Consider the following 17,317-nt stretch of genomic DNA (forward strand, 5'->3'; position numbering starts at 1 on the left):
CTTTATGTACCCAATGTGTCTATTTTGGATTTGTATTTTATTTATGATACGTTTGTGCTTTTTGTAAACTGTAAATTTTGTTTATAATTCTTAGGATTTTTAGGATTTTTAAATAGATATCGTCAGGAAATATCGCCGAGCGAATTCCCATGTAAAATCCTTTGGCGAATGTTTAATCTTCAAGATGAATGGGGAAAGAAAATGCACGTGTATATTATTTTTCTGAGGAATAAATTTACATGTCTTTCTGTGGCATTAATATATTCGTCTTGGAAAAGGTGTCACCTGCATGTTTTCTTACCTACATTTTCCTTACTATAATATCTTACTATAATATTCGAACATAATAGTAACCCTAACTATAATATTTCGTAATTACAGCATCGATATAGCTGCTCTTATCTCTCCAAAATTAAATATTCTGTTGTGTAATGATCAAATATCGTATTATATAATTATAAAAATAATTCATTTACATTTTGCAAAAAGAAAAAAAAACACCTTCGTTATTTCAATATTTCAAGTTATTCATCGCAATTCTTTGTAACTTCGAGCGCGCGTATCTTTACGTCCTTTGAAACTACTGTTGCGACAGTCATCGAGATATACACATCAACGAAAATAGGAATAAAAATGAGCGAATTTATTTATCAATTATTTTTATTAATTATTAGGAGAGACGGAGAGAAATTTAAAAAAATGTGCGTGTTCATCAAAAGAATTGTGGAACTTGCTGAAAAAAAATTGGACACGTAAGTTCGCTAATAAGACGTTCTTTCGAAGAGACTGTACTTTCTAGCCAAATGTCATAGTTGAATCGTGACAAAGATCTTTTTAATTATTCATGCATCCGTGATTAAGATTAAAACGAGCTAAAAGTAAAAAAATACAGGATCAAGAATTACAGAAAGTTCGGCATAGTTGCATCATTTGTATAGATATCGTTGCGAGATCAGTCGTTGTTTCCACGAAACGCACGGTTTTTCAGGTAGCAAAAGCGGATAATCACATGGTGTTCCAATGAAAGCTCTTTTCGCGCGGAAACACAAACCGTTGCTTTAAAGCACAAAGAAGCATCGAACGGCTGCGTTTCACTGAAGGCCGGCGCACCAGCCAGCAATTCTATTCCCATTACGTGCAACTGCAATCGCATAATGGAATCGCGACGGGCTCGAGTTCCGAAAATTCGAATTTTCGAAAATGCTTCGATAGAACACAGAGGTAGGTCCTCCGTGTGCAACCCGTTGCTTTACAAAATAAAACTATTTTCTATCGGCCTGTAGCAAACGGGAAATACAGCAGCAATTAGGTAATTACAGCGTTCGAATTTGATACAGTAGAATTCTAGTTATTTAACTATACCGACAGGCGAAGCAGAGAATTTCCATCAAAGCTCATTCTCCTAATTCAATTCTAATTTAATACAATAAAGCAGAAGCTGAAATAAAAAAAACTTATTCTTTTTACTGTGAATTTTCGTTCGAATAATTTCCATCTGATACTCATGGCCTTTCTCCACCAGTGAACAGATTATTAACAAAATTTTACGAGAACATAGAACACAGTCTATCTGCGACTTCTTTTCCCAAATAATTTCAACCTCGCGTTTGTGGCCGTGTGGACTTCTACGTGTGTAAAATTAGAATTCATCAATAGAAAAAGATACACACACTGTGCGGAAGGGATAACAATCTCAGCGTTCAACATTCTACTTGTTACGATGCAACGACAGACAGATATCGCAGTTGGGCCAAGTTACGCGGAAGCTTACCAACTCTCAATGATCCGAGATTCAGCGAATTTAGTTTGAAGATTTCCCCGTCAGACCTTTTCCTCGCCGATCGTAAAATTGTTAAAACAGTTCGCGTAGCAGCGAGCTAGCTACAGAAATTCCAAGATGCCTGGTGCAACGTTAATTCCACGTACTCCTAGCAGCCGAGTTAAATCTCATAGAAATTTCAATAAAATTACTGTGCAATTCTTCGATAGGAAAACAACAGCCTGCGACCTGTACGACTTGCCCACTCGGTCGATTCGCCGAACGATATGAACGTTGTATCAGATCGACGATTATCGATTTAACGAATCGTCGAACGACAAGAGCCAAGCGTATAACGAAGCAATAAGTTGCGATGAAAGCAAGTTTCCGGATAAACCCGCGCGACTTTCTTCTAACTTGTATCGATGGTTTCGGCGATGGCCGAGCAATCTGTGAAAAGCGCAACTAACTGCAAGGTAGAATTATTCATGGTAAACCATCGGACATGGTAAAACTTGAAGTTGTCGTGAGCGTAATCTGCGAGGGGGTCGAGGGGTTGATCACCCTTCAGACGGCAGAGGGTAGAACGATATATTATTCGACGATACTTTTTGTCTGCCGATAAAAGACTGAAGTTGTTGCCGAGGATTATTTCAACCTGTTCGTTCGTGATAGTTCCGACGAATGATTTACAACGACGCGGATCTGCCGATCTTTTGAACGCACGAGGCGAGACAAAGTGTAAAAAGGAGGAAGAAACGTCGGGAACGGGCTCTTCGAACGCAAAAACCTCCAAGATATTACGAGCCTGTCCTGTTCTGTGAGACGTAACGGCAGCAGATTCGCGCGTTTCTTTGGCCGCGCAAGCTAAACGCGCGTTGCTAAACGGACACGCGAATTTTCCTCCATCATTTTTGGATATTTTCACGTACGCGTGCACTTGAAGTGGTGCGAGCGAGTTCACGAAGCTTCTCTCTGTGTTGGAAAAAATTTGGATGTGTAGAGAATCTCTGTCACGCACGATCCTCTTGATTATTAAGCATCGAATGTATCTAATATCAATAGAAGTATAGCCAATCGTCGTTGAAAATTATTTTATTCTTCGACACGGTTTTCAGAAAAATATCAAACAAACCGTACAATTGTTAAGGCGGCGGGAACAGGTTTTCGAAGATGCTTTGACGTCGTATGGGCTCGCACGTTAGCTCGGAATTTCCATCTGACTTTTGGTGCAGGTTTTGTGATGCAGATATAAGGTAAAACGTTCTTATTGTTATTATTGAGAAACTACCAAGACACACCTAACGCGAAGAATGAAAAAAGAAACGGATATTAATATTCGTAATCTTAAAATATTCCTAAAAAGGCAATTTCTATTTATCAGCTAAAATTCTAAAAAGAAAATGCAGGTTATTTGATAGAATTTTAAAGAACTAAAAGAAAAATCCGAAAATGCGACAGTATTATTTTTCAACAAAATATACGCGGAGAAAAATTGCAAATTCCTTTCTAACGTTTTTAGTCACTGGATGGTAGGCTTCAAGCAAAATAATATCAAGTTTCTTCGACCAAGGCAACCTCAACTTTCGAATCAGAAGGAGCCGGAGACAATGAAACCGACGCTGAAGTAGAATAAAAAATAAATAAGAAAGAGAGGGCAAGTAATATTTTGAAAAAAAAGAGAAGAGATAGAGGGGAAAATAAAATAAAATAAAATAGAGAAGAAAAAATAAATAAAGCAGAGAGGTGAAAATTTCAGAACTTCTGCCCACTTTCGGTCTCGCTGGTACTCGCCATCGTGTATTCGTTGTACCAAGGGACTTCTCCGATCAATTGCAATCAATTTGAGAGCGGCGAGAGTGTCCCGGCCGGGACACGATTCAACTTCCACGACCAAATTCCATTTTTTTTTTTTTTATTTTTCATTTTTATCTTTTTCCACAGGCCTAGCGATCACGTGTTTGCTTTTATTTCCATCATATTTAGCCGCCATGCGATGTTTGATAACACTCGGCGATCGTTGGAGAATACCTTCTCCACGATAAAAAGTTTAAACATCGCGTCACGGGATAATTTCGAAATGTCCGCCACACGAGAAAAAATAAAAAAAGAAAAGAAAAGAAAAGAAAAGAAAAGAAAAGAAATGCACTCGTTTCGTTAGCTTAACAATATGGCTATGCAATATGAATTTCTGTAGAGTGACAATCCGCTTAATTTTATCCTTTTCTAACCGCTAATGAATTGCTCGATAATTGAATTCTTTCGGTTTCACATTTTTATTCGGATTCTCTCGGGCGGAGTACTCGGACGATCGTATCCCTCGTCGATTACATCTACCGAAAGTACAAGATTTTCCTACAATTTTTACTCTGAAAATGGCCACATTTAATTCCATTTAATTCTGGCAACACCACGTTGCTGTCCAAGCTGCCTAGATCAATTAGAATATAATTCGTCGATTAATCAGACGCTATAAATACAAATTACATCAGACGAATTACACGCGTTTTTAACTGCGGCCGGACTCTAACGAGCTCTGCACGAGGACGTCGCGGATTTCTATCGTTGGCGGTGGCGAGCAACGTTGAACCGAGTCTCGGCCGTCATAACGTTCACGATCGCTGAAATTTTCCGAACCGTAGCGCAAACAGCCCGAGTTTGACTTCATTTCGACGGGCGTTCGCGCGCGGCACAAGGCAGACAGAGAGGATAATAAGGTCGCCGGTGCATGCATCCTGCTGCACTTCCTGCGGGCGACTGCAACCGCGTGACGCGCATGTGCGCTGGAAATTCCCAATTTTCGACTCGGTCGGGACTCTGCGCCTCTTTTTCCAACGATTCCATTTTCCGAAGCTACGGTTTTCCAAATCGCCGCAAATTGCTGTCCGATGGAAGCCCCTCGCTACCTGGTAGCCACGAGTTAGCCAAAGTCTCGTTTCACGTGTGTCTGATCGCGTTATGAGCCGGACTTTCATCGCCTTCCGTGGATTCCTGTGTTTGTGTGTGAGTTCCAGTTGACGAAATTCACGCAAGAATTATCAGCCATAATTGAAATCGTAGCTTACTATCCTACTTCTTCTGCCGTTTAGATTCCAACTTTCTTTCGTCCGCCAGCGTACACACGTCGTATAATACGATAATTTTCTATATCGTTGTTCTCGTGGTTCTGTTTGAAGCATATTCCATCCAAGATTAACACTGATTTTATCAGGTCAGGACAGATGAAATTTGAGTTTCGAATTTTTACTTCATTAAGTTGTACATTCGTCGTCGTTCCTTCTCACTTTATGTAAATTCTAAACATTCGAGAGATTGATCGATCGGATAATACGAGAATCTGCATAAAGTTGGACGAGCGGCAGAAATAACGGCGAATGTACAATTTGGAATTAAATTTCGGAACCGGTCATTCGATCGAGCCTGGCAACGTCGGCGTTAGTTAATTTCTTATTAATTTTCGGATTCTCCAGACACCGAAAATATTCGCAGTTCTCTCAGCTGAAGTAATCAATCGATCCATTTCGTCTGATTTTATCCGACTTTCTCTAATTTTCCATATGTCGAAAACTCCTTAATCAGGACAAGTTCGTATTTCCGAAGACACGTGGGATATTTGGAGGGTTCGTAGTCGGTCGATGACAAGTGAATGGCAAAAATCAGAGGTGCAGAGATTCGATCGGTTTCTACGTTTCGTAGCATATAATCTTCGAAAAGAAGTCGCGTTTTTTGATTTTCCAGCAGTTCCCTTCTCGTTCGGTCGGTCGGTCGGTTCGTTCGTTTTTAACCGTCTGCACGGCAAATGTGTTAGGTAATTGGATTATCAAGTGGCAGAAGGTAATTAGCCTGGCTTTCAAGAGATATGCTTTCCCCGAGACTTTCGGAAATAAGTTTCCAAAGAAATGGCTCGAGCAATTTTTTATCTCGAATTCAATTTCTCCCTTGAAATTAGTTGATTCGTCTAGACGCACCGTGTGTATTTACTTTTTTCACAGACTGTACGATACACTCGTAACAACACAAGCGTCAGACACGTGTAATAAGGATCACTGGTGTGTTATTTAAAATGGCACGAGGAATTATCAAATTTTTCATTGAAAATATTCTTCGCTATAGGAAAATCTTGTAAAGCATTATCGTATGAAAATCCCTCGGAGACAGAGAAAGATGTGAAGGTTTCGTAGTAGCACGATGATAGGAGCTTTTTTCCTCTCATTTTCCCCCGTATTCCAATTGTCTGTTTTTCCCGGCATTAAGCATCGGAAATTTCGATGGAAGCAGAAAATTAAAAGCGGCGAATTATTTTGTTTCGCTATGGGTATAAAAAATAGTAGCTTTTCATGGCGCATAAATTTAGCAAATAAAATAAAAAAAAAAAAAAAACGATTTCTCTTTTAATTACAGGTAAAAGACTTTTAGCAACGTAATTTGAAATTAACTGCGAATGTCACAAATCCCAACGTTTTCCCCTGTTAAAAAAAGATCGAAATAAAATATATCGAGAGCCATTTTAGTTTACAATTTTTTCGATTTTATGATCCGTAAATAAGTCGATAAACAAAATTTTATCGAACGAGATAAACAATTTAATTTACGATCGCTGTATATTTAATGGGTCCTTGCATAAGTTAACCAACAAATGTAGAAAACATATTTCTTCGTTCGATACACTTCAAAAAGTGTAATAACATCATTGGGAATTAACCAAAAATTGAATTCCAAAATCTTTGAGAAGAAGGATACGATAAATAATAATTACCTTTTCAAAAGATACGATCAAGCTAATTAGATGATGGCGAAAAAGATTTACGCGTATCTTAAAACTTGTTCAATTCCATCGCCAGTAAGTAAAACAATAAACTCACCAAAATGAAGAGTCCGCGGCAAAAAGGGGCAACGTCGAGCATCTCCTAGAAAACGAAAATTTATTTTTCAATGTACAATGTCACTGCTTGATATTACAGAGTAATATATAAACAGAGTAATATATAAACGGATAAAACAGAGTATTTTATTCCGCATCGTTTTCGACTTTTACTTTTAATTTTTCATCGATTTTGAATGGCACGTGAAAGGGACGTTTTTGTTTCGAAAAGAATACAACAAAAACGCGTTCAAAAACGCATTTTTCTTCTAATTGATAACTATAACCGTACGCCACAGTATCAAGTCTCCCTTTGTATTTACCTGTTTTATTTATTTCTTTAAAAAAAAAATGTATTTTGCCCCTTTCACAAATTACCCCTCTTGCTATTAAAAATTACAATACTGCAACGAAATTAAAAAAGGAAGAAAGGAAAAATAATTCTTCCATCATCGGTAGAATGTAATTCCTAAGCTAAACAAAATTGCCGACAACGTCCAACACTAATTCATAGCAAAACGAGAAAATCAACAGCGAAGCTTATGAAAGCGAACGACTTGAAAGTGTACGCGGTATCGCAACATAAATGGCGTTTTGCAAAATAAAAGCAACTATCATCGCGATCATTCGCCATTGCAATATTTACAATCCACAACACGTAACGCATTAAACTATAAAAAAAAAAAAGGAAAAAATGAAACACAGCGCAGCTCAGTTTCTTCCAACTGCTGCAAAAAGCTCGGAGAAACTTCCATTCAAATTGCTACGGCGCGGAAGAACACGGAACTCGCAATGCGTTGGTTGAAATCGACATGGTCCCTTTTTTCTGCCGTGGACAAACGTGAACACGAGCGTGGAACGAGGCTGAATCAACTCACAGTTATCCTTGGAGCCTGTTCCCAGCGCAACAATTTGGCCGATCGATTTTTCCCGCGGCTCTCGATTTCATGCTCGTTGATGGACAATTAGCAGCGATACAGTGCGAAAGCAAAGCAGCCAGCGGACCAGGGAATATCGGGGAACAGAGGTCGCGAGCCGTCGGTGTCATGTTCGAAGCGCAATTAGAATCGCATTACACTTGACCCCGCGGAACGCTAATAATTGTCGATCCACCGCTAATAAACGGCTTACTCAATGAGAGAAGCAGACCAGCCTCGGAAACATATTTCGAGACGCGTGCAGCCTACCACACGCGACGTTTCGTTTACGACCGCGTTAATTAGCTTTGTCCGCGAGTTGCTTCTGTTCCGCGATGATTAATCACGTGGTTCTCGTCGACCCGTCGTCCGACCGACGACGACGCCGACGACGATGATGACGAGCGATTCGCGACCTCGATGATCATTAGTTCGTCTCGTTACGATCCGCGTCTATCTCTTCTTCTCGGTGTTTCACGGGCTCTCTTTCCATCTCCGAACTGCTCCATATTTTACTTTATTTTATTCGCTTGCTTCTATGGCTTCTGCGTTCTATAGCGTACGACGATTCGTACGATAGGAAAAATGAGATTAACGGGAGAAAGTAGACGCGATAGGCTGAAGATGTTGAAGGAGAATAAAAGGGTCTTGTCGCGGTGCAAATTTATTTTATTTGCCTATCGATACGATTACGTTGCGGGTCCGGTGAAATTCTCCTTGGAAAAGGAGACGATACGACTAACAGGAAACTGAAAAATCAGAAGATTCAAACGCGTGGAAATTTATTAATTTAGCACTTGGTGTGCAAGGAATGGGTGGAGCAGCGGACCCATCGAGTGTCGGCATTCGGAAGGTTTAAGATCCGAGAATAGAAGAAGGTTCCGCTGAGCGTAGGAATCCGAGATGTCCAGCTTCCGGATTATTTACGAGATAATGATGATAAAGCGTTGAGATGACAGAACAGTAAAAGGGGCCTAACCGGAGCATGACATCCGACAGTCCAAGAGTACGGACGTTTCTTAAAGAACTTCGCCGATCTATAGATAAAAGCAAGAGTCTTTAACGCGATGCCAAAAGAAGATATTCCTGATCATCCCCCCCCCCAAACAATATTAATTTGCCCAAAATCTTGCCTTTTTACGCGCATATCTGAAACACATCCTTCCAGTCTACGTTCTTAATGCATCGACCTAAACGCTGACAAGACGAGAGCAGGATGACAAGTCTTATGGAAGTTTCTTAAAGCTGCAAGCTTCGTATCTACCACAGGATCGTCAATGGACGATTCTAAGCATCCAAGGAACTCGATCGATGTTCGTATGACGATCTGACCGCGCGTCTCTAGCCGGCAGCGTGAATCAGCCTTTACATCTCAGTCCTAATCTAATGGAAGTCAAAGTAAAGCAAACAGACAACCGGAAACAAGTAACCAGGAGCGTGCAGGTCGTGGGCCAATCTCCTCCTCTTGAAGGTTTCCTTTCATTTTCATTAGGCACGTCGCTCCTTCGGATCCTCGAGTAAGGATTCGGATTTAGGTTCGTAGGAGGAACGTTAGCTGCGCGCACCAGCGTTCCCGGATCGATGCCCCTCGAGCGAAAGGGGGTTGCGACGGAGCCGCCCTCTTCGTCAGCAGGAACCCCAACATTTTCAGCGGCGAAAACGACGCCAGGAACCCCTGCGGGCCGTTCGTTCGAGCCAGTACCCGTGGGGAATGTACTTTCATTGTAGAGACAACCTACACCGACCGGCTGGTCCCTCTCGTCACACGAGGCTGTAGCTTGATAAACCGCGTAAATCAGGACGGAACAAAAAGCGTGGCGAAACCGGCGAGTTATTGGGTCATCGAACGACTATCTCGGCAGGGAATAATATTCAAGATCGCGTCTTTCAACCAGCACGTTTTTATCCGGCGAAAGGAACTTCCAAGGTGGAAGATTCGTCTCTTTTCTTCTACGGGCATCACGAACAATCATCTTGCATGATTTTTTGCTTATTCGTTAGGTCATCCAAACAGGTGTGCAATTTATCGAGCAGTGTGCTTGTGATATCGGCGGTGGAATTTGTCCGCGGAGGGTTGAATTTGAAATGATAATCGGAATTTCGTAATAGGAGAATTTAGAAAGTTAGGAAAATTTAGAAGAACAGTAGCTTCGTAGCGAGGAACGATGGAAAAAGGAAGCAAGATATTTTCTGGATTAGAAGAAGAAACGATCCAGAGAATCGCCTGTTCATCTATTAGATCGACGTAGGTGTTCAATGAGAAGTAGAACAACGCGATACTTTGAAAGTTCAATTGGAAACGATGATAGGAATTTTATAAAAAAGGAAATTCCCAAACAGAGATGCAGATTCGTTTCCTGTTCTTCAACGTGTGATTTATGAGACTCGCGAGAGTTTCAGATTAACTCGTTTTCTTCCCGATCGTAGCAGAAATTTAAGATTAATTTCGTTATAACGATGCATCGGTATCTTTTCCCTTCCAAGGCATATTTTATAGCGATCACAACGTTCGAACCTAGCTTTGTCATAATGAGAGAAACTTTTTGTTACTGAAAAATCCACTCTGAATATGTCAGATTATTCATCCATCAGCCCGAAGACTAAACTTCCCTCTTCTCTTACAATTACACATCTTCTGCAACAATTATCTACTAAATCTATAAGTTGATTCCATTATGATACTTCCAAGATGGCTTGGTTTCTACCTGTTTTTACGAAATGGAAGCCTGCATGTATATGAAACACATTAATCACTCGCACAGTGGACATCTTTTTGTTACGAGACGTCCTCGTCTCTAGATTAATTTATCGACGTCTTTCCCATTCTTCCCCTTAGTTTCGTCTGCCTTGAAATTGCATTATGCATAAGAAACTATATACCGTTCCATTGGGAAAATGACACTGACGAAGAAATAATATTTGAATAATTAATAGGAAGAAGAGATATTTTCCAAAAATCCTTTATATTATATTTCACGTATAAATGTATTTTAACGCTTAAAGGATATCGTCACACTGTTTTTTAAATAGAAAAATTCATACAGTTGATCAAAAGGAATGAAATATCTTATTGTTTGTTTAACGTTATTTAATGCCGACGAGGAGAAAGAAAATTATTATTTTCAGCTATTGGAAATAACAATATCTCCATGATATCGTTAGGGCGTTAGTTATTTTGCTTATCTATTTTTCATAATATTTCTTCGGGTCATAACTCGAGGAACAAAAGTTTGATATTTTAGAAATATCGTAAAATTATAAGTACACGATCTTAGGGTACCGCGACGAGAAATAAATCGTCGCTTAATGGACGTGTCCTGGTGTCGAAAATGATCGTTGAAGATATTTAAAAACTGCAACATAATTCTCATTATCAAAGAGAGCAGCAGTGTTAGGAGAAAATTTTCGTCATCCGTGATAGCCTTTAAGGTTTAATATTCTGCTTGATCCAAATGTGCCCAAGTTTCTTTATCGCGCGAGTATTTCTCAAACTGCTGGCAGTTTTTCTCTATTCGAGGTCTGTACGACTTTGTACATTTTATATCGTTGCTTTCAAAAACTAACCACTAGCCGTGCATTGTAAAAATTGCAGAAATTGCAAAGTAGAAAATTAACTTGGAATAAACGGTTCTGGAGGGATAATAATCATATCCCAGTTAAATATAATACTCTTGACAACGTGGAAGGATAAGTTGAAGCTGATTACAGTTGTAAGTATTACACAAAGACGGCCAGATTACCGTAAATCCGTATCGTTCTATCCGAAATTTTCAACATTGCCTTTGAGTAGATTAAAGATTAAACGTTGGCTGGTCGTGGTGATCGTGAAAGGCATTAACGCGAGGCTGATCGTCAAAAATTCCGTTTTTGGTAATATAAACGGAACCACTTAGCGAAATCGCGGAATGACAGTAGTCGCTAAGTGAATAAGCGAGGCCTCGAACAAATTCAAATATCGAAGAAACCAGGTGTATCGTTGAATAATGCATGGCAAAATAATTATTAAAGAGAAATTGCCAGCAGGTTACCAGTTGAACGCTGATCACCCAACCATCGGTATGTTGTTTAACGCCTCTCGAGTAATAACGATCACCATACAATATTTTCTGCGAAGCATTCCCTTAGAACTTCTTGACCTGTGTCGCAACTCCATAAATTTTCCAGAATTTTTTCCCCCCCACTGCTAATAAATACGTCTTCGCTAATCTGGAGATTTTATCGCGGCGGAGAACATGGGACTGTGCGGGAATTTTTAATTACAGGAAACTTAATTTATCCTCGTTGTATTCCTCTGAACGATGGAAGAAGAAATTTTGCTCTGCGATAATGGCTGCACGATTTCGTAATGGCAAAGACGATCGAACAGGACAGGATTTGTTTCATCGCGCTGTTGTCCGAGTCTCGTGTCCACTGCCCGAGTAGGTGTCACGTGTTACGGAACAGCCTGTATATTGTCAATGGCGATGAAATAGACAGACACAGCGAGGGGAGAAAATAAAGCGTCGTCTGGTCGAATAAATTCCAACGTCTCGGCCACGAACAAAGCAACAGACCCGTCTTCATCAACGTGATCTCGCTCACCTTCGCAGCAACGTTGCAGTCGCTTCTAGCTGGCACGAGGCAGCCGATCGCGTTGTTTCTTTTCCTCGGAACGGTGCTCGTGATCTCCATTTGTCGCTGGTCGATCCATGAATGAACCAGCCAACCGGCCGGATCGTGAATCAACCGAGCGATCGAGGAACGGGAACTTGGTCGAACCATCAAAGAGCAACTGTCTGCGAGTATGCGAGAGATTCAAGTGGCGATTATTTACAAATTCCCTGGTTGGAGGTTCGCTCACGTTGGCGCGGCATTTACGATATTTGGCGGGTCTCCAGCGCAGCTATTTCCGCACGAGCGATGCCTTAATTCTCTTGGTTAGTCAGCACGGCTTTGTATTTTTAGACCTTTTCCACACCGAGAATAGAAGTGGCGCGTCAAACGTATCGTTCAATTTCTTCCTTCGAATATTTTCTACGCCGACGTTCAGCCCTGTGTTTCATAATGTCTGGCTGGTTTCCAATTTGCTGCTGTACTCTGTTACACGATTAGCGTTTCGCACTTTTCGCTACTCGCGCGACTCCGCCGTGGTCCCGCCAGGATATTCGATGATGATTCTTCGGCGCGATGGTTCTTGACCTTCTCCAAGTTGCAGAACAGTGACCCAAACGTGTTACGAATAAACCTTACGAATGATCGGAATATTTTTGGTTACCGAGGTTTTTCCTTTGGTTGCTGATGTCCGCTATATGTGGCAGAATCTTTTGCATTATTCGTGAGATAATTTTTATTCGTCGCCGATAACGCATTATCGATGGCGCAAATCTTTTTGAGTTACTCGGCCCACTGAGCGAGCAATTAGCTGGACAAAAAACGAATAGAAGATCGGTAACGAGCAACGTCGATTAAAAATCACTGGTTTGCCCATTAACGAGACTGACACGTCAACGAATGTTAGTAAATTATGTAAATTAACTGGTCAATAGCAATAACAATTATTTGGACTGGTTATAATATCGCAGTAATAGAATATAAATAATAAATCACGGGAAGTAAAACACAATAATAATGGAATAATAATTTTAGAAGGACAGTGACAAAAACGAACTAAAATGGAGCCGAGTTAAATATTGATATGTACGTGTACAATTATGAAAATTTAATGAGGTTTCTATTGAAATTTTCCTACAGATTCAACGAAGTTTGCGTATTGAGCATCTGAGCATTTTTCGTTTTTCAATGAAATCATCGGTTTCCTTATCTACGTAGAAGTATAGTAAGAGTATCAGAATGTGAATGCTATTGTTAGAACAGTTCACTTGTGAGTTCAGTTATATATACGCTATGCTGGCCAAAGTATGAGGCCAACTAGCAAGCTCAAGTTACTGTTGTCAATCCAAACAATTGTACATTTGCATACCAATACACAATTTACAGCGAACATATTTTCCAAGTGTAAGAAAAATTTATTCTTGGCAACTTTTCTCTAGAAACAATCGTGAAGCTTTTCTGTAGCAGAAAGTCATTGGAAGAAATAGCACATACACGATATTATTTAATAAGATCCTAATTCCACAAAAGACCAATATTCTTAAATTCTCTCTATAAAAAACAAACTCTTACTATCCAGTCGCAAATCATTCTCCTCCCTAAATTTCTAACTCAAATTGCCTAACCTCAAATTCCCAGACTGCAACGAGTTCCAATTGAAGGAGCTGAGAAAGGCTCATGGTTTCTCAAAACCTATTGGGAACCTAGACCAGCTAAAAAGCAAGCCTTCTATCATCCAATTACAAGTTATTCTCCTCCCTAAATTTATAGCTCAAACTACCTAACCTCAAATTCGCAGACTGCAACGAGTTCCAATTGAAGGAGCTGAGAAAGGCTCATGGTTTCTCAAAATCTATTGGGAACCTAGACCAGCTAAAAAGCAAGCTTTCTATCGTCCAGTTACAAGTTGTTCCCTTCTCCAAACCTCTAGCTCAAACTGCCTAACCTCAAATTCCCAGACTGCAACAAGTTCCAATTGAGGGAGCTGAGAAAGGCCCATTGTTTCTCAAAACCTATTGGTAACTTAGACCAGCTAAAAAGCAAGCCTTCTATCGTCCAATTACAAGTTATTCTCCTCCCTAAATTTCTAGCTCAAATTGCCTAACCTCAAATTCCCAGACTGCAACGAGTTCCAGTCGAGGAAGCTGAGAAAGGCTCATGGTTTCTCAAAATCTATTGGGAACCTAGACCAGCTAAAAAGCAAGCTTTCTATCGTTCAGTTACAAGTTATTACCTTCTCCAAAGCTCTAGCTCAAACTGCCTAACCTCAAATTCCCAGACTGCAACAAGTTCCAGTCGAGGAAGCTGAGAAAGGCCCATGATTTCTCAAAACCCATTGAAAACTTAGACTTCTATCGTCCAATTTCAAGTTATTCTCCTCCCAAAATTTCTAGCTGGAACTATCTAATCTGGAATTGCCAGACTCTAATGAACTCCAGCCATGAAGACACATGGTGTCTCGACAAGAGGAGGGCGAAAACGGTTGCCTCGTCTTCGATTGCAAAACGCACTTTGGCCGGTGGTTAGGGGACACGCGTTAATTGTCCATTTAAACATCCACGGCCGGCGTTTCGCGATATTTGGCCGATCTCCAATACGCGTTTTCCGGAAGAGCAGCGCGTCCAAAAGTGCCCACACCCTTTCTGTGCTCCCATCGGCCCCCTTTTCTCGTTGGGGTAAGCCGATGGAAATGCCCTCTTTGTCGAGGGGCGAACTTACGCTGCCAACCCCGATATTCGACTAGAAAGGACGTCACCCCTCCTCTTCCTCTCTCTCTCTTCCCCTCTTCTTCGCTCCCTTCGTGTCTGTTCTTTACCCTGTGCAGCCGTCCCATCCCCAAAATTACGTCCATAGTGAGAACGAGTGCAGCAGCGAGCCTCGTCCCTCGAAAGCAAACAAGAACGCATCGTGCACGGTTAAACGACACGTATTTGATCTGATATCGCGGAACGATAACAGTCATTATTTTTTACCGGCCCCGTATTTTCATCGAAGATTGCTAGGTACGGCGCACCAACAGCCCACTGATTGTCAATCGAACGAAATGAGTTGCCGAGGAGCGTACGTCTGTTTGAGGGCGACTCGCACATGTTTTTGCATCGTGGATTAAACGGCTCATGTTTTAGCGAACGATACGCCAACTTTGATCCGTTTCCATTTGATTCTTCTTTCACGTTGACGATACTGATTGCTGGTGACTACTGAGTCTTTTGGACAGTGCGTTTTAGTGGTTGTTCGTGCTGCTTTGACAGAAGAGTGACTAGCAAGTAACAAATCTACCTTTTTCGATTAGTAAACTGTCCTATTTATGATATAATCCATTTATAATAACAATCTATCGGTCGCATTCCACAAATTGGTTGCCAAAGGAAGAAGAATTATCCGCACATCTTCTGCCGAATTTTCTCAAGATTTCCAACTACGAAATATTCCCGACAAAATTTCTCTGACGTTGCTCATTTGAAAACGAAAGTACACAATCGTTTAGGATAACAAATCTTAAAATGTTGTTCCTAAGAGAGAGAAAGCCAGTACGGAGAAAACCATCCTGTCCTGTTGATTAAGGTTTAATGTCATCTGAACAACGCAATTTTTAGCGACGACACCGTAGGGTGGTGCGTTCCACGTTGAAGTATTTTACTGGCTACCCTACTTTCCTTAATGAATTTCAGTAAGTCGTGGATTTTCTCATCCGCTAGATCTGAGAACGTCCCCTTCTCGCAAGTTCAAATTCGCATTCACAGAAGCATCTTCATTCGCCGTTAGGGAAACGTCGATGGTCGTCCTCGACGACGAAAATGCGCAACGATTCGCGGCAAAAATCAGAAAATTCCGCCGGCTTCGTGGAGAAGCAGCTACTTTGAAACAAATACGCGTCTCTCGGGCCGTGGCAGCCGTTCCGTACCATAAATTTCGAAGACGCGACCCCGTCGTGATTCATCGTTTATCTGTTTCACGACGTTAAACGCGTCTCCAGCTGAAAGCACCCTTCTCCTTCGCTCGCGGCGAGGGGAAGAAGAGGCGAGCGACGTGTAACAGGGAAAAGGGAGACAGATAGGCAGGAACCGGCCGGCTGAAAAAGACGTCCGCCACTTCTTTCATTGACCCGTTGCTGGCATCTTAAATGTGAAAACTCTGTCGTCTAACATTCTTCCTTCTTCTTTCTTTTTTTCTTTTCCCCTCTTCTGTTTCGCAGAATCGCGTGAATGGATGGAGAGGAGAGGAAGCCCGCGATGGAAATGAAAACACGACACGTCCGCGTCTCGTTCTCTTGTAATTCCTGATTAACGCCACCATGAAGCTTTGTTTTAAATAAAATAGAGATTCGGTCGCGTCTGAATGCCCAGGCCATTAACGACGAGGGCAAGGTGAATAGAAGAAGTTTGATAGAAGGAACGCAAAAAGTATGAATAATATTTCTTCTGTTTATTCTCGCTTTGTCAGTATGCAGGTGTCTTTCCCTTATTTTTATTCGTTGCGCGTACCAAGCGAAACGTAACTCGAATACTTCGAAATGAATGTTCCTCGGTTCTGGAATTTTTTCACAAATTTCTTCGGCACTTACCGATCGCTCTCTCTATCTCTCTCTCTCTCTCTCTCTCTCTCGTTTAAATGACCTTCTCGTCCATGATTTTTTCCCTAACGATTTAAAAAATTATTCTGACGAATAATCTTTGCTCTGATTATTCCAGCTTTGTCGATACGTGTTTCCTGTCTTTTTCTTATTTGATTCGTCGTATAATAGCAAGTGAGGCGTAAAACGGCGTAACATAAACGAACAACGACAATAAAAGTGTGCTTTATGTGTGCATTAATGCTGAACCATCTTAGGGCGGTTTTTTAAATGAAATCTAATATCCCATGCATATAGCAAACTTTAGATTGTACTGTTCGAGTTATTTAGTTAAAAACTTTTGCGATCGTGAAACTGAGAGTTTACGGAGATAGGTCAATTTCAAATTTTCATTTTAATCCATCAAAATCTTAGTATATGTAACATATTTTCTTCTAGAAAAAGAAATTACCGCTTTTTCAGAGTCGAAAAGCAACAGAACAAAGTCTGTGAACAGATCTGTCTATCTGGGTAAAAAGAAATGTTTATTATTCAAAGTATAATATCTTTTTCTCGGCGGCGAGGGGAATAAAATTCACGATCCTTAACACTCGAGTATAATTAATTTATAGAGAAAT

At 40.7% G+C, this 17,317-nt stretch overlaps 1 protein-coding gene across 10 annotated transcripts in view; it reads right to left on the reverse strand.

The window, feature by feature from the left end:
• LOC122576900 (chromatin modification-related protein EAF1-like) overlaps positions 1–17,317 on the reverse strand; it is a 399,412-nt gene that overhangs the window by 170,558 nt on the left and 211,537 nt on the right. For 9 of the 10 annotated variants that reach the window (XR_006319947.1, XR_006319946.1, XR_006319944.1 and 6 more), the window contains one exon: positions 6,622–6,666. Coding sequence is in view for 5 of the 10 variants with exons in the window: in XM_043747788.1 (XP_043603723.1) it covers positions 6,622–6,666 (45 nt within the window). In the remaining 5 variants the exon portion in view is untranslated. Of the gene's footprint in view, positions 1–6,621; positions 6,667–12,118; positions 12,224–17,317 lie in introns of those variants that run through there. The other variant, XM_043747787.1, reaches the window with a different exon arrangement.

The sequence above is a fragment of the Bombus pyrosoma genome, linkage group LG17, assembly GCF_014825855.1.
Source record: "Bombus pyrosoma isolate SC7728 linkage group LG17, ASM1482585v1, whole genome shotgun sequence".
NCBI classification, from domain to species: domain Eukaryota; kingdom Metazoa; phylum Arthropoda; class Insecta; order Hymenoptera; family Apidae; genus Bombus; species Bombus pyrosoma.